Below are 22,445 nucleotides of genomic sequence, written 5' to 3'. Positions count from 1 at the left end.
GAAGAACATCTTCAACAGAACATATTCATGTTATACATAGCCTTTTCTGAAAGGATCAATCCTTTGCCAATCTTCTCCAAGGTGGATTGTGTTTCTTGTATACTACAATCAAGTAAAAGTTTCATTATGATATGATTTGGAATTTTTAGTTATTTTAGAGTAGTTTTGAAATTGAATTAGAATGTGTTATTTAGGTGTAGAAATGAATTGATAGGTTTAGCAATAGTGTTTAGAGACAATGTAGGGGTTGTTTGAGGTTTTAAAAGGACGATCAAGCCACAAAAATTGAGTTTGTAGTGGCTGGAACTGTACTCAGACGCCATTGTTGCGTTTCTGAGTTTCAGTTGCTTCCGTAGATCCATCTACGAAAGAGATGGACGTTGGGGCTTTCCGTAAGTCCATCTACGGAAGCACCCAATGTTTTTGTAACTAACATGCTTCCGTAGGTCCATCTACGGAAGAACCCAATGTTTATGAAACTACCATGCTTCCGTAGGTCCATCTACGGAAAGAGTATTTTTTTTAATTTCTTGTTTATTTGTATTTCATTGTTCATGTACGGTTACCTATGCAGACATTATGACTCATGGGCCAGATAGAGATATACGTGGGAGGATTGCGCAACACGCATCTATGCGTCGCGAACGGACGCATGTTATATCTCAGGTGACTGATGGAGCTGCTGTTCCACCTAATACACCTGCTACAGGCATTCTACACTTATCCCAGTTGAGGGGCTCTCAGCTGCTGCTCGAGTTCATACACCCGCTACAGCGGGGCATTCTACACTTGTCCCAGTTGAGGGGCCTTCCCCGTCTAGTACTATTTCACGGAGGCCTCGAAATGATGCTGAGGGTTCCTCACAGATGCCACCCCCCGCAGACGTCATCGTGGCACTACTTCTACTTCTACTCCTGTGCCTTCTACAACCATGGACGGAAGATTAAAGATCTCGCGCAGCCTAACGAGCCATGGTTTCAGGAGGGTACTGGCAGCTTCAGGCATGAGAGACCTCTGTACGTTCGGCTACCATACTATACATAATGGTATGCTTGTGTCCTTTGTTCAGAGAGATGATGCATCCAGAGACATCCTCATTTCATCTACCCCATGGTGAGATTACCATCACCCTAGATGATGTGGCATGCCTACTTCATCTACCTATCAGGGGTACCCTCTTTCGTCACGGTAGGATGACGAAGGCAGTTGTTGAGCTGGGGGTTGATCCCGATGACGCTCTTGAGGAGGGGGAGAGGACACAAGTGGCCCATGTTCAGTTTATCTTTCTGCAGAGACAGTGTGATGCGAAGCTCACCGCGACACACCAGGCTAAGGGAGACGAGTTGGAGCAGGCTACACACAGAGAGCGGGCGTTGAGATGTTACTTCCTATATTTGATAGGCACTCATCTCTTTGTGGACACGAGCTCGACATACACAAACGTCGTCTACTTGACGTACTTATCGGATACAACACGTATCCATGAGTACAACTACGTAGTGGCTGTACTGGCGTACAATTACCACAAACATGAAGAGGGATGCCTGTGGAAGGCAAGGACAGATGCGGACAACTGTATTCTATTGGTGGTAACAATCTTATAATCTTCTACTTTTTTTTTATATTTTTCATAGTATTTTAAAATAACTGTGTTTTTTTTTCAGGGTTGGATACTACAGCACTTCCCAGAGATTATTGGCTTGGAAAAGGTAGAGGAGTACACAGAGGTCATGCCGTGTGCTAGTGCTTTCACCCCCCGTAGAGGGAACCAGATGCCGGATCCCTACTGGCGCAGTCTTGATCGCATGGCCGCGGAGGACATCAGATATTGCTGCTATGATGTGCACCGAGAGACGGTTCCGTTTGACGAGATAGCTCTATATTCTTGATGGTTGGCCGCCAGCTCGACCATTATTGTATGCTATCTTCCGGAGCGCGTCATGCGTTAGTTTGGATATGAGCAGACGATACCCCATGATCCTATTGTCTCAGCTCCAATCGCCATGACTTGCATGCAGTTAGAGGAGGTCTTTGCAGACTGGGAGCATCACCTGGTCCCTGAGGAGGTACGGGCGACGAGAGCAGAGCACGACTAAAGCTATGCCGAGGAGTACATCACTTGGTACTACAGAGTCTCACACCCATACATTCTTCAAGCTACAGAGGGAGGTCCGCCCAGACCAGCCCACGAGGAGATTCTCCGTGCGTATCAGGCTCAGTTGAACCACACTCAGGATCTTCTACGTCTGTGTCGTCAGATAGCTGACAGGGGCATCCGAGCCATTGCAGAGGGTTTATTCCCTGAGGGGACTACTTCTAGGCGTGTGCTGGATGATATGATCAGGACGACAGAGAGTGCATTTTTGTACCGTCGACATCGTGTCAGGACCCGTGGGACACTTGATGCTAGTGGTAGAGCCTGTAGAGCCCTTGGTGGACTCGGAGTGGATGATACGCAGGATGACACCCGACATACTCAATAGTTATATTAGATGATGTATTTATATTTTTTTTTTTATGTATTTGATGATGTACTTGACCCTTTTGCTTTCATTATTTATATATTGTATTTTTATTGGTCTACCTACTGTTGTCTTTTATTAGAATTTAGCGGTGTATATTTATGAACAATAAAGCAAACATTGGGTGATCTACAATACATTCAAAAAATTCAAAAAATAGCAGACAGTTCCGTAGATGGATCGGAAGTACCTTTGTTCCAAAAATATTGGATGCTTCTGTAGATGTATCTACGAAAGTATTGCTAAACAGAACGTAAGATGAAATTAACTGTGTTTTATACGCTTCCGTAGATGCATCTACGGAAGGAATCAAATTTTTTCAAAATATAGAATGCTTTCAGATGTGCACTTACGAAAGTCGAAGACAAAATTAAAATTTTGCGTGATGTGTAAAATAACCATGGGGCGGGTTGAAAAATCTTCAAACTTTAATAACTTCTCATAAAACTTCATTTTAAACATGATGCAATTTAGATAATTCCAATCTATGGAGTCAATTATTGGTACTTAGTTTTAGAAATAAATGATTATAGTCCAGCTGTCACTTGAACATAAACAAAGTATCACGTGTTATCCCATGTCTTAACGAATTGATTCTTCTACAGTTCCACTCCACACTCTCTTTCCTTTCACCTTTTCTTCCATTTATGTCTTAACGAATAAATAATTAATATTGATTTTAAAAATACAAAATGATATAAATAAAGTCCACGAGCACAAAAAACGATGGAACAAGCTTTGAGTTGCAGTTACCGAATTTCCAGAGCCGGAGCGAGTCCGTTTTCACCGCCGTTGGCATCTCCGTTCAGTCATCATCATCGGAACAATCCACTTTCCTCTTCGATAATCACTCTCAGGTTCCTTCTTTGATTCTTCCACGTCACACTTCGGAACTTACAGGTCCTTTTGCAATGCTACTATCTCTGCCTTTGAATTCAGTATTCCTTTTCAGTCATTGCATGCTTTAATCGCCGATCGATCGAACTGAACTTGTTTTTAGTGAAGCTTAAGTAGTTTATTCATCAATTTCACTTTATTTTTGCTGAATTGAGAAAAATGAGCGTTATTGTAATCATCATTATCGTTTTCTGACTTGAATTTTATAGTAGTTACTAGTTAAGCATTTTTACGATCATACTTTTTGTGTGGTTTGCACGGCTATAAATTGTTTTTTGTGCTATTTTTGGCTTGCAGAAGAAAGAGATTTACTGAGAAGTTTACATCCAAAATGGCTAATTATGAAGGACAAGTCTCTAGTGGTGGTAGCGATGTGAGATCAGGGAATATGATTTTTGAGCCTATTTTGGATGATGGAGTGTTTCGATTTGATTGTTCTGCTGATGATAGAGATGCAGCATATCCTAGTATTTCTTTTCTGAATAGCAAGGATAGAGAGACTCCCATCGCTAATACTCACAAGTTTCCTTCGTATATCCCTAGATTTGAGTGCCTTCTAGAGCAGCAAGTTGTTCAACTCGAGGTCAGTTGCTTTTTTTGGTTTGTGGTATCAGAACTTTTTGTTGTTATCGTAATAAAATGCGCGTAACCTTTTGGATTAAGCATTGTTTCTTTGTTTTATTTTCCCGATCCTGTTTGGATATATAACTTAATTAAGCACTAGCAAAAGATAAAATAAAGTCCACATGTATTTGTATAAGCTATAACTTGTTTTCATAAGCTATCGTGGAGAGTTTAGGGTAGTAAGCTGAAAACATCTTATGGACATATCATAAGTTGTTTCCGTAATCTCTTCCAAACATTATGACTAAGTACTCATGCCAGTAGTCAAACTCAAATAAGTCAATCCAAATAGGCCCCGATGCTTATACTATTCAACCTTACAAATTTGACTTCAAAGATTAATTGAATTTGTTTCCCAACCAGCTACCTACAGGTACTTCCCTCTACGGAACAGGAGAAGTTAGTGGACAGCTTGAGAGAACAGGCAAAAGAGTAAGTCAGCTTTATGAAATTTTTAGTTTCAAAGAGATTTTATAATTATCTATGTACTCATCTGTTATAATTTTATTTTAAGGTTTTCACATGGAATACTGATGCCTGGGGTTATGGTCCTGGAACTTCATCCTTATACCAATCACACCCATGGGTGTTAGCTGTTCTTCCAAATGGCGAGGCCCTGGGAGTTCTTGCTGACACTACAAGACGCTGTGAGGTGCTGTTACGTTTAGTATTATGTCATTTATTGAGGTTAACCTAGATATATCACATATGCGCTTTGGCAATGATATAATGATTCGTTTGATGATCTTTTTCTATGCTCGTGAGCAGATAGATCTAAGGAAAGAATCAACAATACGTTTCATTTCTCCATCCTCATATCCTGTCATTACATTTGGTCCTTTTGCTTCACCTACAGAAGTTTTGATATCTCTATCAAAAGCAATTGGTAATTTTCTAAACAGACTGCAATTATAAATGATATAGCGTCACATAAGATGCTATGCACTTTTTTGTTTGGACAAACTGAAGTTCCTCTTTGGTTAATAAATGTAGTTCATATCATTTGAAGAACATAGTACCAAAATTGACCCACATGAAATCAGGATTCATATGATACACATTTTATCATGTTGGATGCGGACACAGATATCCGTAATATACTAATATAGTATTCTTTTATTAAACTAAAAGCTAATCAAACATGTTTGAAAATAACGACACCATTGGTAATTTTGTTCTTATTCATGTAAAATTCAAATCGAGAAAATATGCGATGAGTTCTGTGTATTATTTATTATCTTCTATTCTCTGACATGCAATAAGATTCAGGATATTTTATGTTAAGATTCAAGAAAGGCCTATTTTAAGTTAAAATTCCATGCTTGTATATGTGAACGTTATTTTGTACAATAATTTCCAGTAGCATCATTTACTTTATTTTGGTGGGGAAAGATACTTCATTACAGATTCTGTTATCATTAGGAACCGTGTTTATGCCCCCAAAGTGGTCGCTAGGCTATCAACAATGTCGTTGGAGCTATTTATCTGATCAGAGAGTTCTGGAGGTACTTGGTGCTGCTCCCACTTTCTCTCAATAGTGATGATCCAAGGATTACTAGTTTAGTATCATCTGCATATGTAGAAAGCTTGAGCTTGAGATGCTGAATATGACATGTATTCCAAGTTCTGACTGCTTTTGACTGCTGTTATTATCTTTTCCCCTTTGTTATTTGTTTGGATAAGTGTGAAAGGAAATCCTTTTAAGAACTTTCAGATCTCATAATAAATCTGGAGTCTTTGTTTTGAGGCATGCAAAAGTATTACTGTAAAAAAGAGATTGGGAAAATAACATTATCATGTTTGGTACAATTTTTAAAAAATATTCCTGGGTATCATGGATTATTGGTAATGTCTTTTACCAATGTTGTCCTTCTTTTTCACCCCTATGTGATAAAGAATGAAAATCCTACATTCTCATGGAAAGAAAATTCATTTTAAAACTCAACTAAACCATAAATTCAGACTTCCATCTTATTCTACCTCAGTTTTATTTATTTATTTTTAAAGTAACTAATTTAAAAATATACCTAGGAATTTTGAGAATTACCAAATGTATTTATGAAAGATGCCCAAATATAATGTTTCTGTACTGTAGTATTATTCACAGGAACACCATTCTTGGTAATATAAGTCTATCCCGTAAAACAAACACAGCACCCCTTGGATTTTAAAATTCTAATGCACATCATACCAGATACTACCTCCGTCCCTAAATATAAGACCCCATAGAGAAAATTGCGAGAATTAAAAAAGTTGGTTAAAGTATTAAATTTAGACTATTTTGTATAATTTTACAAATTTATCCTTAGGAAAGAGAAATAGTTAATGTGTACGTAACTATATATTATATATTGCAGAAAAAGATGTAATATAATTAGAGGTATGTTTGGAAAAAAATCATTAATGCACTTTGAAAGTTGAGGATGGTCTTATAAAAAGTGACAAGAAAAAAACTCAAGAGGGTCTTTTAATTAGGGACAGAGGTAGTATATTACATGCTTATATGCATTGTATACGTTCAAATATTCGTTGCCATTACTTGCCATCATCTTTTAGTTTTTTTTGTATGTTCTGACTGTCTGTTGCTTGTTGATTTTGCCATAGATTGCTTCATTTTAATTACCTGTTAGCAATTTAACATTTGCAGGTTGCAAAGACATTTCGAGAAAAGAGCATACCATGTGATGTGATATGGATGGATATCGATTACATGGATGGTTTTCGTTGTTTTACCTTTGACAAGGCATGTTTTTCCTCTACAATCAGTAATCAGTTTACAGTGTCATTATTTTGATTTTCAAATAAGGTCTTTTTACTCTTGCACATTAATTGTTCAAATATGAGTACATGTAGTCTGCGGCACATAAGTTAAAGTAATGAATTGAAAAGTTTTCGTTTAGGGCCTAACATTTTTAATGCCTATAATAATAATTTTTTGACTAGAAAAGTAAGTAGTATGCTATCTTTCAGGAGCGCTTTAGGGATCCCAAGTCTTTAGTGGAAGATCTCCATTATAGTGGTTTCAAAGGTATTTGGATGCTTGATCCTGGGCTCAAGCAAGAAAAGGGTTATTTTGTATATGACAGTGGTTCTGAAAATGATGTCTGGGTCCAAAAGGCAGATGGAACACCTTTTGTTGGTAATTTGTACATTAATACTTCTTCACATTATTAATACTTCTTCACGTTATGTCCTTTTGTTGCCTTTTCCTTTTGGCGATGCATTGAGCCCACCTATCCATTCTCAGGGGATGTGTGGCCTGGACCTTGTGTCTTCCCTGACTATGCACAGTCAAAAGTTCGTGCATGGTGGGCAAATTTAGTTAAGGACTTCGTTTCCAATGGCGTTGATGGTATATGGAACGATATGAACGAACCAGCTGTCTTTAAGGTGATTATAATCTTATTGGTTTATTTTCTCTGAATAGTTAACAATATATGTACCAAGCCTCACTAATTGAGACTCTTGATATTTTCAATTACAACCTTTTTAAATTTCTTTCATTTCCAGACTGTAACGAAAACAATGCCAGAGACCAATGTCCATAGAGGAGATGGTGAACTTGGAGGTTGTCAGAATCATTCTTTCTATCATAATGTAATATTCTTTGCCCTTTATTATGATTTGTAGTCTTATATCTATTTACTATAAACTTGTGGACAATGCTTACAAGTGGCATGCACTTTGATTATGTAGACTCACTAATTTGATGTGAATATGGTGTGACTTGATTCTGATGTTAGTTTATGAATATATAGGTGTTGAGTTATTTTATCCCTTATCCTGTTGTGTGATGTGACTTGATTCTGGTGCGCGCTGGAATTTTATTATTTATCATGACTTTTCATTATAGGTGTATGGTCTTCTGATGGCAAGATCGACCTATGAAGGCATGAAACTGGCTAATGAAAATAAGCGTCCTTTTGTTCTCACCAGAGCTGGATTTAGTGGAAGCCAAAGGTATGCTGCAACATGGACTGGGGATAATCTTTCAACTTGGGAGCATCTTCATATGAGTATCTCTATGGTACTTCAGCTGGTAAGGGTCTTCAGAGCATCAAGCTACTTTTGTTGAACAACATTGTCATTCGATATATCCTTTTAGTTCTGCACTTTTTTGTAAGCATTATTCTGGTATATTGGATACACAATGTATGTCTGCCTGGATATAGAAATATTATTTTCACATAAGTAGTTTTATAATTTTTGGATATGTAGTTCAGTTCCAGAAGAATTGAGATGTCATTCTCTTGTTTATGATATAGTATTTATTTAAATTTAAATATAAAGTGTCACATTAAACATATTTTCAATTTTTTTTCTTCATAATTTGCTTTCATTATGTTCAGGGACTCAGTGGTCAGCCACTTTCAGGTCCTGATATTGGTGGATTTGCTGGCAATGCAACACCGAGGCTTTTTGGAAGGTGGATGGGTGTAGGTTCCTTATTTCCCTTTTGCCGTGGGCATTCTGAAGCTGGAACCACTGACCATGAACCCTGGTCCTTTGGAGAAGAGGTTGGATCAATTTTAGCTGCATATAATCATCAATCATTATAATGATTTCCATCCTGTCATATATGGGACATTTATATAAATTCGAAGATAAAATTGTCTCTGCAAATACATCATGGGGACTGCGGAATAAAATTCTTAAGGTTGTGTCTTTGAGCTTGATCATTAGCTTAGGCATCAGGTTACCAATTTTTAGTTAATGAAAAAAGAAAAGAAAATAGTGTCATATATTTCTCTAAATGCTTTAGGTTCTGGTTGTACATATGTTGTCAACATATTTAGTGTCAAGTGTCAACGTTTCAAACTTGTTTTGTAGCTTCCCCATGCCCTCCCAAAAAATTGGAATTTTAGTGGAACTTTTTAAACATTGGATTATTTTTTTCATCTCAATCAAGATAATCTAAAGCATAAAAAGATATTTACCTCGCCCTTCTGACTACATTTTGAATGAATGGTGGTGTTTCTTTAATAGAAATCCCTTTTAATTCTTTAAAATGTGACCCTAGCACTGTCAAGTGAGATCCAAGGACAAGTTTGTTTGATGAAGTATAGTATGGGACAACTGGTTGTCCTTATGATTCGTTTTTTTTTTCCTTATTTGACGAAATGGTGTTCTGTAGTTTCAAATTACTTATACGCTAAAACTGTGCATTACTAATTCAGCTCTAATTTTTAGTGTGAAGAAGTTTGCCGATTGGCATTGAACAGGCGCTACCGTCTTATCCCCCTTATCTACACACTTTTTTATTTTGCTCATACAAGGGGCACTCCAGTGGCAACCCCTACTTTCTTTGCTGGTGGGTTCTCGTGCTGTTGATTACTTCTAGTATCTTTGGTTTCATGAGTGATATTTGAACTTTCTTCTTACGCATCGTGAATTTTTATTTTTGATTTTGCAGATACAAAAGATCCGAGCTTGAGGAAACTTGAAAATTCGTTTTTGCTTGGCTCAGTTTTAGTGTATGCAAGGTTATAATACTTTCTTACTCTGTCTATCATCAATTTAGACGACAGTGCTATGTGTTAAGAGGTGTCTTCGCACAAATTAGGCTTGGTTTTCGTGATGCTATTGTGTATTTTAGCGGGTTTTTAATAGCTTTTAGTCACTGAGAAAGGGGGGATGATAGGAAAAGGATATTACAGGTCATATTTTCAAGTTGTAAAATAAGAGTAATTTTTTATCATACTAAATCTTCTATTAAACCATACAACGTCCATCATTTATTTTCTTTTATAAGCTATGCTAATGATGATGGTGGTGGTGGAACTGGTGTTGGCGGTGGTTCACCCTTGTGAATTATGATCATTTCCAAGCTTGTGCGTAGGATCAATTGGACTTTGAACATGCTGAAACTTCTAAACTGAAATTTAAGTCGGATCTGAATTATGAATCGGATAATTCAAAGCTTAATATAATCTAATTGAAACTATCATCCTAACAAACTTCTACACTAAAGTCAAGCTTTTCTATTTTTATTGAAACTCGAGATACATTATCACTGTCTATGGGCATATTCTACTGGTTTCTGCCGTTTTTTTTGTTTTATTTAAGATTTGTCCATTTCGCATTAGAGAGGCAAATATTTAAAATGGAAGAGTCATGTTTTTTATTCTCATTTATGACTCTATCTTACAAGTAGTACTGATTTAATATTTTAATGTCTTGTTGGTATCTTGATCAGCACCACACGCACTCAGGGGTTGGATAAGTTGGAGGTTAATCTACCAAAGGGGATATGGCTGGGTTTTGATTTCGGTGATGCACATCCGGTATTTTATTCTGCTCAGTTTGTTTGTATTTTATTTTGTACTACTGATAATTATATGTATTTTTTATTATCCTTACAAAAAATTATTTGTTCTGATTGGAGCATGCCAGGATTTGCCAGCTTTATATTTAAAAGGTGGCTCAATTATTCCCGTAGGCCTCCCTGTTCAGCATGTTGGAGAAGCTAAACCATCGGATGAATTGACACTTCTTGTGGCTTTAGATGAATCTGGTAAGTACATGCATTAAATGTTACCTTGCATGTTTGAATACGATAAGTAGATAACTGATATTTTAATATGGTCTTTACTCTTCAGATTAGTGTCTCGCTCTTAAAGACTTACGATTAAGATTTAAATCATTGTCAGGCAAAGCGGAAGGTTTTCTATTTGAGGATGACGGCGATGGCTATGAATTCACTAAGGGCAATTATTTATTAACACATTATGTGGCTGAACTTCAATCGTCGGTTGTTACAGTGAGTGTGCACAAAACTGAAGGATCGTGGAAAAGACCTAAGCGCAACATCCACATTCAATTATTACTTGGCGGGGGTGCAACGGTATGTTATTTTTCATAAGAGGAGATTATGAAGATGAAACTAGTGTACAGATGAATGTGCCTGCCTGGTTTGTTCATTGATCTATCTTTTTTGAGTTCAGTAATCTTAATATTTATATACACTTTGATTTTGTAAACAGGTTGATACTCGAGGAGTGGATGGGGAAGTTCTGCATGTTAGTTTTCCTTCAGAAGAGGAGGCATCAACACTGGTATCTACCAGTCAGAAGCAATACAAGGAACGTTTGGGTATGTGCTTGTTTAAATCCATACATGATCAATCTATGAATATTATCTAGGGTGAAAAAATTGTTATATTTGATGGATCAAAACAATTTATTAATCCTTTAACAATTCACTAAAAGCTCTTCAAAAAAATTTAATCAAATTCATCCACTGTCATGTTTTCAATTGACGGGTGTCCATCCAATCTATCTATAAAGGTATGTTAAAGAAATTAAGAAAACAAAATATGAAATCTTCCAACATTGGAGGCCAATTTAATTTTTCCAGCTATAGCTTTTACCGTTAAATCAACTTTTTTTAATCGTAAACTAGCTCGTAAGTTTCTATCAAATTTAATAAAATCTGTGGAAAGAAATGAATATTAGGGAAATGCTTGAGTTACAAAGCACTCAAGTGATCTGATTATATACAATCAAGAGAGTAATTACATGATTAAGATTGAACTATTTCCTAGGTACACGTATGTAATTTACAAGGCATAGATTCCTAGACCCCTAGATACATGAATAGGCACTTAAATTATATTTCCAATAATTCCAATAATTGGAATAATTCCACTAATTCCAACACTCCCCCTCAAGTTGGTGAATGGATATCAATCATTCCCAACTTGCAAGTCAATTGATTGAAACGATCAGGTGGCAAGCCCTTTGTCAACACATCTGCTAGTTGATGTCCAGAAGGAATATAGGATGTAGCTATTAAACCACTATCTAGTTTTTCCTTAATGAAATGGCGGTCAATCTCTATATGTTTTGTCCTGTCATGCTGAACAGGATTATGAGCAATACTGATTGCTGACTTGTTATCACATAACAACTTCATAGGCCCTTCACATTGTATTTTCAGATCATTTAGAATGATCTTTATCCAGAGTAATTCACAGATTCCTTGTGCCAAAGCCCGAAATTCTGCTTCAGCACTTGATCGAGCCACTACATTTTGTTTCTTACTTCTCCATGTGACAAGATTTCCACACAAGAGGGTGCAAAATCCTGAAGTGGATCTTCTATCACTTATCGATCCTGCATAGTCAGCATCGGTGTAGGCTTCTTGTTACAGACTAACAAGCAATAAGGAATGTAGCAGTAAAACAGTTATGAAAATATGAGGAAAAGAGGCTTTATTGATGGAAAATGGAAACAAGTACAGAGAATAGAAAATGTAAATCCCAGAATGGGCCCAGAGCTACGCTCCTATAGGATACTATGAGATCCTATTCATTCCTCCCAGATCTAGCTACAATCCAGAGATGATTATTCTCTCTGCTGACTGCTCCTTATATTGTGGAAACGTACTGCTCCCCTCTTTCATGCCACCTCATGATTGCTAACTAACTCAGCCCCCAATTCCCTTTTTGCCCCTTCTAGAATATACTTTCCAAACTTTGGGACCACTAGAGGCATAGTGAATTAATTGTTCTGGTAACTGTGAATTATTATTGTTTCTATCAATACTCCTCTCTTCAACTACAACCTTGTCCTCAAGGTTGAATTGTGGAAATTGACTTTTGAGCATGATATAATCCTCCCAAGTAGCTTCCTCTACTGTCTTCCCCTTCCAATGGATAAGTAACTGTTTAACCTCTTCACCTTGCTTCTGTACCTTCCTCACAGCCAGCACAGTTTCAGGTTCAAACACCTCTTCCTGCTCTCCTGCCATAAGGTATGGCAGCTCTTCATTCTCATGGTACTGTCCCACAGCTTTTTTCAATAGTGATACATGAAACACCGGATGAACTCTGGAACTTGTTGGCAATCTCAACTTGTAGGCGACAGCTCCAATTCTCTCCGTAATAGGGTAAGGGCCATAGTATCTAGCAGCCAGCTTAGCATTAATTCTAGTAACTACAGAATTTTGCCTATGTGCTCTCAACTTAACAAAGACCCATTCTCCTACTTCAAAGCTCCTATCACTTCTCTTCTTATCAGCCTGAGCCTTCATTCTATCCTGTGCTCTGTGCAAATGACTTCTCAGTTGTCTGATTGCCTCATCCCTTTCTATTAAGTCCCTCTGTACTGCCTCAACCCTTGTCTCTCCTTGAACCCATCTACCCATCACAGGAGGAGGTCTACCATAGACTAGTTCAAAAGGGGTGTGCTCTGTAGTAGTGTGAAATGAAGTATTGAACCAGTATTCAGCCCAATGTAGCCATGACATCCAAGTCTTGGGCTGATCGGAGATGAAGCATCTAAGGTACGTCTCTAAACACCGGTTAACTACCTCTGTCTGGCCATCGGACTCCGGGTGATAGGCCGAGCTCATCTTGAGCTGAGTTCCCTGGGCCCTAAACAATTCTCTCCAAAAATTGCTCATGAAGATAGGATCTCTATCACTCACTATAGATATAGGTATGCCATGCAACCTGACTACTTCCTTGCTAAAAATCTCAGCCAAACTTCTAGCCGTATATGGATGCTTAAGAGGAATAAAGTGACAATATTTAGACAACCTGTCCACTACTACGAAAATAGCTTCATACCCCTTGGATTTCGGCAAGCCGGTGATGAAGTCCATAGAAATGTCTTCCCAAATGCGTTCAGGTATTGGCAGAGGTTGTAACAAACCCCCTGGTGAAGAAGCTAAGTATTTTTGCCTTTGGCAAACATCACAACTTCTTACAAATTCCTGCACTACTCCCTTCATTCCCACCCAATATACATTTGCTGCCAGCCTTCTATATGTCTTATAAAACCCCGAATGTCCTCCTTGTGGAGTGCTATGGAACTCTTTCAGTAGCGTAGGAATCATGGCTGAATGTCTTGAAAGGACTAGTCTACCGTCATACATTAAAACTCCATGTTTGTAGACATATCCAGGTTTGGAAACCGGATCTTGTGACAGTTCAGCTATTATCTTCTGTAATTCCTCATCATTCTGCACCTCCTCCTTCATTAATTGTGCCTGATCCCACTGCATAAAGGATGTGATACTCCTCAACTCCATTCCCTCGTGCATTCTAGACAAGGCGTCAGCTCCTCTATTTAATTTACCTTGCTTATAGACAACCTCAAAGTCATAACCCAGTAGTTTTGCAGCCCAGTTTTGCTGCTCTGCAGTGGATATTCTCTGCTGCAACAGTTGCTTCAGGCTCTTTTGGTCGGTAGAGACAATGAATTTCCGACCAAGGAGGTAAGGTCTCCAATGTTGTATAGCCAACCCCAATGCCATAAGTTCTTTCTCATATGCAGACTTGGACAGATTTCTTACTCCCAACACCTTACTAAAGTAAGCTATCGGCCGTTTGTCCTGCATTAGAATTGCCCCTATACCACTACCCGAGGCATCACACTCGATTACAAATGGCTTACTAAAATCAGGTAGAGCCAGGACAGGTGCTGTAGTTAGCTTCACCTTCAACTCTTCAAAAGCTCTTTGAGTTTCATCTCCCCACTTAAACCCGTCTTTCTTTGTCAACTCTGTTAACGGCTTAGCTATCCTGCCATAGTGTTTAATAAATTTTCTGTAATATCCCGTCAGCCCTAAGAAGCCTCTAACTCCCTTCACATTCTTAGGTGTAGGCCATTGGGTCACACTGACTACCTTATTAGGATCCACAGCGACTCCCTCTTGGGATATGACATGCCCCAAATAATCGATGGATTTCTGAGCAAAGAGACACTTCTTCTTGTTGGCTACTAACCCATTGTCATCTAATACTTGCAACACCATTTGTAAATGTTGCAAATGGGTCTCCCAATTAGTACTGTATACTAAGATATCGTCGAAGAAAACCAACACATATTTCCTAAGCATGGGTTTAAACACTTCATTCATGAGGCTTTGGAATGTGGAGGGTGCATTCATAAGGCCAAATGGCATCACGAGGAACTCGTAGTGTCCCTCATGAGTACGGAAAGCGGTCTTGTGTACATCTCCTTCTTTGACCCTCACTTGATGATAACCAGATTTTAAATCCAGTTTAGAAAAAAACCTAGCACCATGCAACTCATCTAACAACTCTTGTATAACAGGTATTGGGAATTTATCAGGGATGGTTACCTTATTTAGGGCCCTGTAGTCTATGCACATGCGCCACGAACTATCCTTCTTCTTCACCAATATTACCGGACTGGAGAAAGAGCTTGTGCTGTTCCTGATTATTCCGGTAGCCAACATCTCCTTGATTTGTTTCTCAATTTCATCTTTGTGATGATGAGGATATCTATAGGGCCTTACATTCACCGGACTTGTTCCTTCTACTAAATTAATGGCATGTTCCTTCTCTCTGATTGGAGGTAGCCCCTTAGGCTCTTCGAACACCGAAGCAAAATTGTGTAATAACTGAGCCACCCTCTCTTTCTGTTGTTGAGATAAATGCCCCTCTTGTGCTCCACTCCCCTGCTTCTCTATACTCCCTAACTTCCTTTCTCTCCACTGCTTAGGCTTCTCTAATATACTTTGCAAAGCCACCATGGACTCATTGGTGCTCCCTAAGCCTTGTAATGTAACCCACTCCTTATTACTCCAAAAACTCATGAGTTGCTTCTTCCAATTCATAATCATATCTCCAAGAGTATTCAGCCACTCTATTCCCAATACGACATCGATTCCACCTAACTCAAACAGATGCATATCTGCTTGAATCCCAAATCCTCCAATCTTCAATTCCACCTCCCTGCAAACTCCTTGAGTCATAGTTTGAAACCCATCACCCAACTTGATTCGCATTTGTGAGCTTTTCTCCATTGGCCAGTCCATCTTGCATACCAACTTCTGAGAAATGAAGTTATGCGTAGCTCCGCTGTCTACCAACACAAGCACCGGAACTCCTTTGATCTCACCTTGGAATCGTATAACTTGAGGGGTGTGATTAGCCATCTGATCCAAATGCATCAAACTCATCTCTCCCATCTCATCGTCCTCCGCCTCATTCACTTCGATCGCCAAAACTTGACCCTCTATCTCCTCCGTATCGCTGTCATCAACAAGAAGGATTCGGAGGTGTTTATCGGGGCATTGATGTGTAGGAGAGAAAGGCCCCTTACATTTGAAGCAAAGACCCTTCTGTTTTCTATCCATCAATTCTTGATAGGATAAATGCTGAAATCCCCTATCACGAGGCCCATTCCTTCTCTTATCTCCATGGGCTGTTCTTTCCTCTCTAAGCCCAACAGGATTACTTTTAGAACCCCCATTCACCCCACCTTCTCTATTTTTCACTAAAACCCAATCTGAATTCCCTCGACCCGCTCCATGAGTTCCGGGTCGGTGTGACCCGTTTCCAGATCTGGTCCCCCTACTACTAGATGACCCATTTTCTCCATAGATCTCCTTCTCAACTGCACGAGTCACCTGTAACAACCTCGCGCGACTCATTTCCCCCATAGCTACGAAGCTGCGAACTCTACCTCTAATCTCCGCCTTCAACCCGTGAAGAAAATACCCCAAAAATTGCTTGTCAGGCAATTTCGGAATCTGAGCCATAAGATACTCAAACTCGGTGATGTATTCTTCCACCGTTCCACTCTGTTTCAGCCCTGTTAATTGCTCATATACGTCACCGTCGCCGTGACCACCATATCTGGCCAACAGTGATTCCTTCAACTTCTCCCACGACAAACCTTCTTCTTCTCCGACTAGAGAATTGAAGAAATGAATCGTAGCTCCCTCCATACACAACTGAGCTAGACTCACCTTCAACTCCGGTAGTGTCCCCTGAACACTGAAATACACTTCAGCACGTGAAATCCACCCTGCGGGATCTTCGCCGTTGAAAGACGGTAGCTCCACCTTCTTGATGGATTGACGGAACTCTGCCAATGCATCCCCACTGAGATTGTGAAGCACGGATCCGGAGGAGTTCCCCTTCCCTGATGAGCGTCCTCCTTTGTTAATCACACTATCTGCTTCTTCCCTCATCGTCTTGCCTAGACACCGTTCGAACATGGCCATGAGACTCTCATGGCTAGTCTTCACCGCATTCTGGACGTCTAACAACGTCGACTTCACCTCCGACATCTCGCCTTCTAACGCCGCTACCTTCGCTTCCATCTTAACAAACTCCGAGTAGTTAGCCTTCTTTGGGGGCATTCACTGGTTCCGGGAATGATATCCGGCAGGTCGGACCAGTTTGTTACAGACTAACAAGCAATAAGGAATGTAGCAGTAAAACAGTTATGAAAATATGAGGAAAAGAGGCTTTATTGATGGAAAATGGAAACAAGTACAGAGAATAGAAAATGTAAATCCCAGAATGGGCCCAGAGCTACGCTCCTATAGGATACTATGAGATCCTATTCATTCCTCCCAGATCTAGCTACAATCCAGAGATGATTATTCTCTCTGCTGACTGCTCCTTATATTGTGGAAACGTACTGCTCCCCTCTTTCATGCCACCTCATGATTGCTAACTAACTCAGCCCCCAATTCCCTTTTTGCCCCTTCTAGAATATACTTTCCAAACTTTGGGACCACTAGAGGCATAGTGAATTAATTGTTCTGGTAACTGTGAATTATTATTGTTTCTATCACTTCTATAGTTAAGTTTCCGCCTCTTTTGAACAATAGTCCTCTTCCCGGAGTAGTTTTGAGGTATTGTAAAATGCGATCAACTGCTTGTAAGTGTCGCATCCTCGGGTCATGCATAAATTGACTCACCACACTGACTGCATACGCCAAGTCAGGTCTAGTGTGTGCCAGGTAAATCAACTTCCCAACCAATCTTTGATATTGGATTTTGTCAACTTTGGCACTCTCTTCTTCAAGGCTCAACTTGTGGTTTTGCTCTATAGGAACACTTGAAGGTTTGCATCCTAATTTCCCTGTTTCCTGCAAGAGATCGAGTACATACTTCCTCTGAGAAATGAAAATGCCTTGATTCGAGTAGGCAACCTCAATTCCCAAGAAGTATTTGAGTTGTCCAAGGTCCTTCATTTCAAATTCTACCGATAGTTTTTCCTGTAACAATTCTCTCTCTATCAAGTCATCTCCTGTAATAATAATATCATCAACATAGACAAGGAGGATAGTTAATTTTCCTTTTTGTGAGTGCTTGAAAAAAAGAGTGTGATCTCCTTGGCTCTGCTTGTAACCTAAGTATACCATTGCTTTTGTGAATCGTCCAAACCATGCCCTAGGAGACTGTTTTAATCCATATAAGGCTTTCCTTAATCGACACACCTTATTGGATCCACATGTAGGGCCAAACCCAGGTGGGATCTCCATGTATACTTCTTCTTCTTCTTCTAAGTCTCCATGCAAGAATGCATTTTTGACATCAAATTGATGCAATTCCCATCCGGAGTGAGCAGCAAGAGATAATAATATCCGAACAGTGTTCATTTTTGCAACTGGAGCGAAGGTTTCTTCATAATCTATGCCATAAGTCTGTGTGTATCCTTTGGCCACTAGTCTAGCTTTGTATCGATCAAGTGATCCATCTGACTTGTGTTTTACTGTATAGATCCACTTGCAGCCAACTGGTTTCTTGTCTTTGTGTCTCTCAACAATCTCCCAAGTTCCATTTCTTTCAAGGGCCTTCATCTCCTCATTCATAGCTTGGACCCAATTTTGATTTTTCAATGCCTCTTGAACAGATGATGGAATAATCACAGAGTCAACTGCAGAAATAAAACTCTGATGCTGCAAAGAAAGATTTTTTGTGGAGACAAACTGGGAAATAGGATACTTAGCACAAGATCTTTTCTCTTTTTGTGGAAAGAAATGAATATTAGGGAAATGCTTGAGTTACAAAGCACTCAAGTGATCTCATTATATACAATCAAGAGAGTAATTACATGATTAAGATTGAAGCTATTTCCTAGGTACACGTATGTAATTTACAAGGCATAGATTCCTAGACCCCTAGATACATGAATAGGCACTTAAATTATATTTCCAATAATTCCAATAATTGGAATAATTCCACTAATTCCAACACTCCCCCTCAAGTTGGTGAATGGATATCAATCATTCCCAACTTGCAAGTCAGTTGATTGAAACGATCAGGTGGCAAGCCCTTTGTCAACACATCTGCTAGTTGATGTCCAGAAGGAATATAAGATGTAGCTATTAAACCACTATCTAGTTTTTCCTTAATGAAATGGCGGTCAATTTCTATATGTTTTGTCCTGTCATGCTGAACAGGATTATGAGCAATACTTATTGCTGACTTGTTATCACATAACAACTTCATAGGCCCTTCACATTGTATTTTCAGATCATTTAGAATGATCTTTATCCAGAGTAATTCACAGATTCCTTGTGCCAAAGCCCGAAATTCTGCTTCAGCACTTGATCGAGCAACTACATTTTGTTTCTTACTTCTCCATGTGACAAGATTTCCACACAAGAGGGTGCAAAATCCCGAAGTGGATCTTCTATCACTTATCGATCCTGCATAGTCAGCATCGGTGTAGGCTTCTATAGTTAAGTTTCCGCCTCTTTTGAACAATAGTCCTCTTCCCGGAGTAGTTTTGAGATATTGTAAAATGCGATCAACCGCTTGTAAGTGTCGCATCCTTGGGTCATGCATAAATTGGCTCACCACACTGACTGCATACGCCAAGTCAGGTCTAGTGTGTGCCAGGTAAATCAACTTCCCAACCAATCTTTGATATTGAATTTTGTCAACTTTGGCACTCTCTTCTTCAAGGCTCAACTTGTGGTTTTGCTCTATAGGAACACTTGACGGTTTGCATCCTAATTTCCCTGTTTCCTGCAAGAGATCGAGTACATACTTCCTCTGAGAAATGAAAATGCCTTGATTCGAGTAGGCAACCTCAATTCCCAAGAAGTATTTGAGTTGTCCAAGGTCCTTCATTTCAAATTCTACCGATAGTTTTTCCTGTAGCAATTGTCTCTCTATCAAGTCATCTCCTGTAATAATAATATCATCAACATAGACAAGGAGGATAGTTAATTTTCCTTTTTGTGAGTGCTTGAAAAAAAGAGTGTGATCTCCTTGGCTCTGCTTGTAACCTAAGTATACCATTGCTTTTGTGAATCGTCCAAACCATGCCCTAGGAGACTGTTTTAGTCCATATAAGGCTTTCCTTAATCGACACACCTTATTGGATCCACATGTAGGGCCAAACCCAGGTGGGATCTCCATGTATACTTCTTCTTCTAAGTCTCCATGCAAGAATGCATTTTTGACATCAAATTGATGCAATTCCCATCCGGAGTGAGCAGCAAGAGATAATAATATCCGAACAGTGTTCATTTTTGCAACTGGAGCGAAGGTTTCTTCATAATCTATGCCATAAGTCTGTGTGTATCCTTTGGCCACTAGTCTAGCTTTGTATCGATCAAGTGATCCATCTGACTTGTGTTTTACTGTATAGATCCACTTGCAGCCAACTGGTTTCTTGTCTTTGTGTCTCTCAACAATCTCCCAAGTTCCATTTCTTTCAAGGGCCTTCATCTCCTCATTCATAGCTTGGACCCAATTTTGATCTTTCAATGCCTCTTGAACAGATGAAGGAATAATCACAGAGTCAAATGCAGAAATAAAACTATGATGCTGCAAAGAAAGATTTTTTGTGGAGACAAACTGGGAAATAGGATACTTAGCACAAGATCTTTTCTCTTTTCTTAAAGCAATAGGCAAATCATCTTTATCAGTGTTACAATTTTCAGAACTTTTAAACTCAGTAATAGGTGGGTTAATTTCAGTACTTACCTCTGGTTCAAGTGATTGAGGCTGTTTCTGGAGTAGGTCGAGTTTACTTCTTCTCTGGTACACCAAGGTTGGTTCGCCAGCCTTAGTTTTTCTGGGAAGGGTTGAAGGTGATGATTCTTCCAACGAAGGAGGATCCGAACCAGAAGTGGATGACTCTAAGGTAGGAACTAAGGGCTCAGACTCTGATGAGGGTATAGAATTAGGACTCGAAGTGGGAGACTCTTGTAGATCTAGAAACACAGACTCAGACTCAGATTCCAAATCACTTGAATTCTCCCCCTGAAGCTGAGGGTGAGTGAAGTAAGACACATTTTCATGAAACGTGACATCTTTGGAGACAAAGTGCCTACGACTAGGAGGATGGTAGCATTTGTATCCTTGTTTATTGGGAGCGTAACCAACAAAGACACATCTGACTGCACGAGGGTCCAACTTACTTCGATTTTGTTTGTGAATATGGACAAATGTTACACAACCAAACACTCGTGGCTCAAGTTTTGAAATATGAACCGAGGGAAACTGATCAGACAGAAACTGAACAGGACTGATGTTACCTAACAGACGAGATGGGACTCGATTAATCAAGTAGGCAGCAGTCAATACTGCTTCCCCCCAATAGGATTTGGGAACAGACATTTGAAAGAGAAGAGCTCGAGTAACTTCAAGTAAGTGACGATTTTTTCTTTCTGCGACACCATTTTGTTGAGGTGTGTCAACACATGTAAATTCTTGGAGTATTCCATGTTCACTCGAAAATTTTGACAAGACATGATTTGTATATTCTGTGCCATTATCAGAGCGAAGTCTCTTAATGCTTCGTCCAAACTGGGTGTGCACCATATGATAAAATTTAATAAACAGTTGTGGGACTTCAGATTTGTCCTTCATCAAAAAAATCCAAGTGACTCTAGTACAATCATCAATAAACGTAATAAACCATTTTGCACCAGTAACATTAGAATTGGGTGCGGGTCCCCAAACATCAGAGTGAATAAGATTAAAAGGTTCAGTACTTTTATTGCAACTAGGAAGAAAAGGAACCCGATGATGTTTAGCAAACTGACATATATCACAGTTAAATGATTCGACTGCATGATATAAAAATAAAGTTGGAAACATAGACTTAATTAACGAAAATGGGGGGTGTCCAAGACGTTTGTGGAGAAGCCAAATTTGTGCGGCAGATTGGGAAGACTCAGACTTTAAGCAAGAGGACAACACCTTCGGACCATCTGTTTTTCCAGAGATGTAGTACAACCCTTCCTTTTCCTCACATGCCCCAATCACCCGATCCGTTGGAAGATCCTGAAAGACACCATAAGAGGAAAAAAGAGTTACTTTACAGTTATGATCACGGGCAAGTTTATGAGCAGATATAAGATTGTGAGAGAGTTTTGGAACATGCAGCACATTTTTCAATTCAAGAAATGGCTGCAATTGAACATTGCCAGAACCCTCAATGCGAGCAAATGAACCATTAGCAACTGTAATACATCTATTGCTTGTAGAGGGAGTATAAGAAGAGAATAGTGTGGAGTCGGGTGTCATATGATCAGTGGCACCAGAATCAAGAAGCCAAGCATCTTTGGGAATAGTACCATAAATGCTAAAAGAACGAGAGCATAAACCCTTACCAGTCATTACTAGAGAACAAGATCCAGAGGGCTTACTGAGAGATTCGAGTAGGG

General features: G+C 39.2%; 1 protein-coding gene across 2 annotated transcripts in view; it reads left to right on the top strand.

Annotated features, from left to right (window-relative positions):
- The first annotated feature begins 3,134 nt into the window (after window positions 1–3,134).
- Window positions 3,135–22,445, top strand: part of LOC131651860 (uncharacterized) — a 35,363-nt gene continuing 16,052 nt past the window's right edge. The window contains exons 1-18 of one of the 2 annotated variants that reach the window (XM_058921582.1): window positions 3,135–3,379; window positions 3,717–4,002; window positions 4,407–4,475; window positions 4,558–4,695; window positions 4,812–4,929; window positions 5,466–5,548; window positions 6,691–6,786; window positions 7,014–7,182; window positions 7,291–7,433; window positions 7,554–7,640; window positions 7,897–8,082; window positions 8,393–8,560; window positions 9,234–9,354; window positions 9,457–9,526; window positions 10,240–10,327; window positions 10,437–10,557; window positions 10,694–10,887; window positions 11,027–11,135. In XM_058921582.1, coding sequence (XP_058777565.1) covers window positions 3,249–3,379; window positions 3,717–4,002; window positions 4,407–4,475; window positions 4,558–4,695; window positions 4,812–4,929; window positions 5,466–5,548; window positions 6,691–6,786; window positions 7,014–7,182; window positions 7,291–7,433; window positions 7,554–7,640; window positions 7,897–8,082; window positions 8,393–8,560; window positions 9,234–9,354; window positions 9,457–9,526; window positions 10,240–10,327; window positions 10,437–10,557; window positions 10,694–10,887; window positions 11,027–11,135 — 2,377 coding nt within the window. In that variant the 5' untranslated portion in view covers window positions 3,135–3,248. Of the gene's footprint in view, window positions 3,423–3,716; window positions 4,003–4,406; window positions 4,476–4,557; window positions 4,696–4,811; window positions 4,930–5,465; window positions 5,549–6,690; window positions 6,787–7,013; window positions 7,183–7,290; window positions 7,434–7,553; window positions 7,641–7,896; window positions 8,083–8,392; window positions 8,561–9,233; window positions 9,355–9,456; window positions 9,527–10,239; window positions 10,328–10,436; window positions 10,558–10,693; window positions 10,888–11,026; window positions 11,136–22,445 lie in introns of both variants that reach the window. The other variant, XM_058921583.1, reaches the window with a different exon arrangement.

This window comes from Vicia villosa, linkage group LG2, assembly GCF_029867415.1.
Source record: "Vicia villosa cultivar HV-30 ecotype Madison, WI linkage group LG2, Vvil1.0, whole genome shotgun sequence".
In the NCBI taxonomy this organism is placed as follows: domain Eukaryota; kingdom Viridiplantae; phylum Streptophyta; class Magnoliopsida; order Fabales; family Fabaceae; genus Vicia; species Vicia villosa.
The sequence above is the reverse complement of the archived record's forward strand: the minus strand, read 5'-3'. Positions and strand labels throughout refer to the sequence as shown.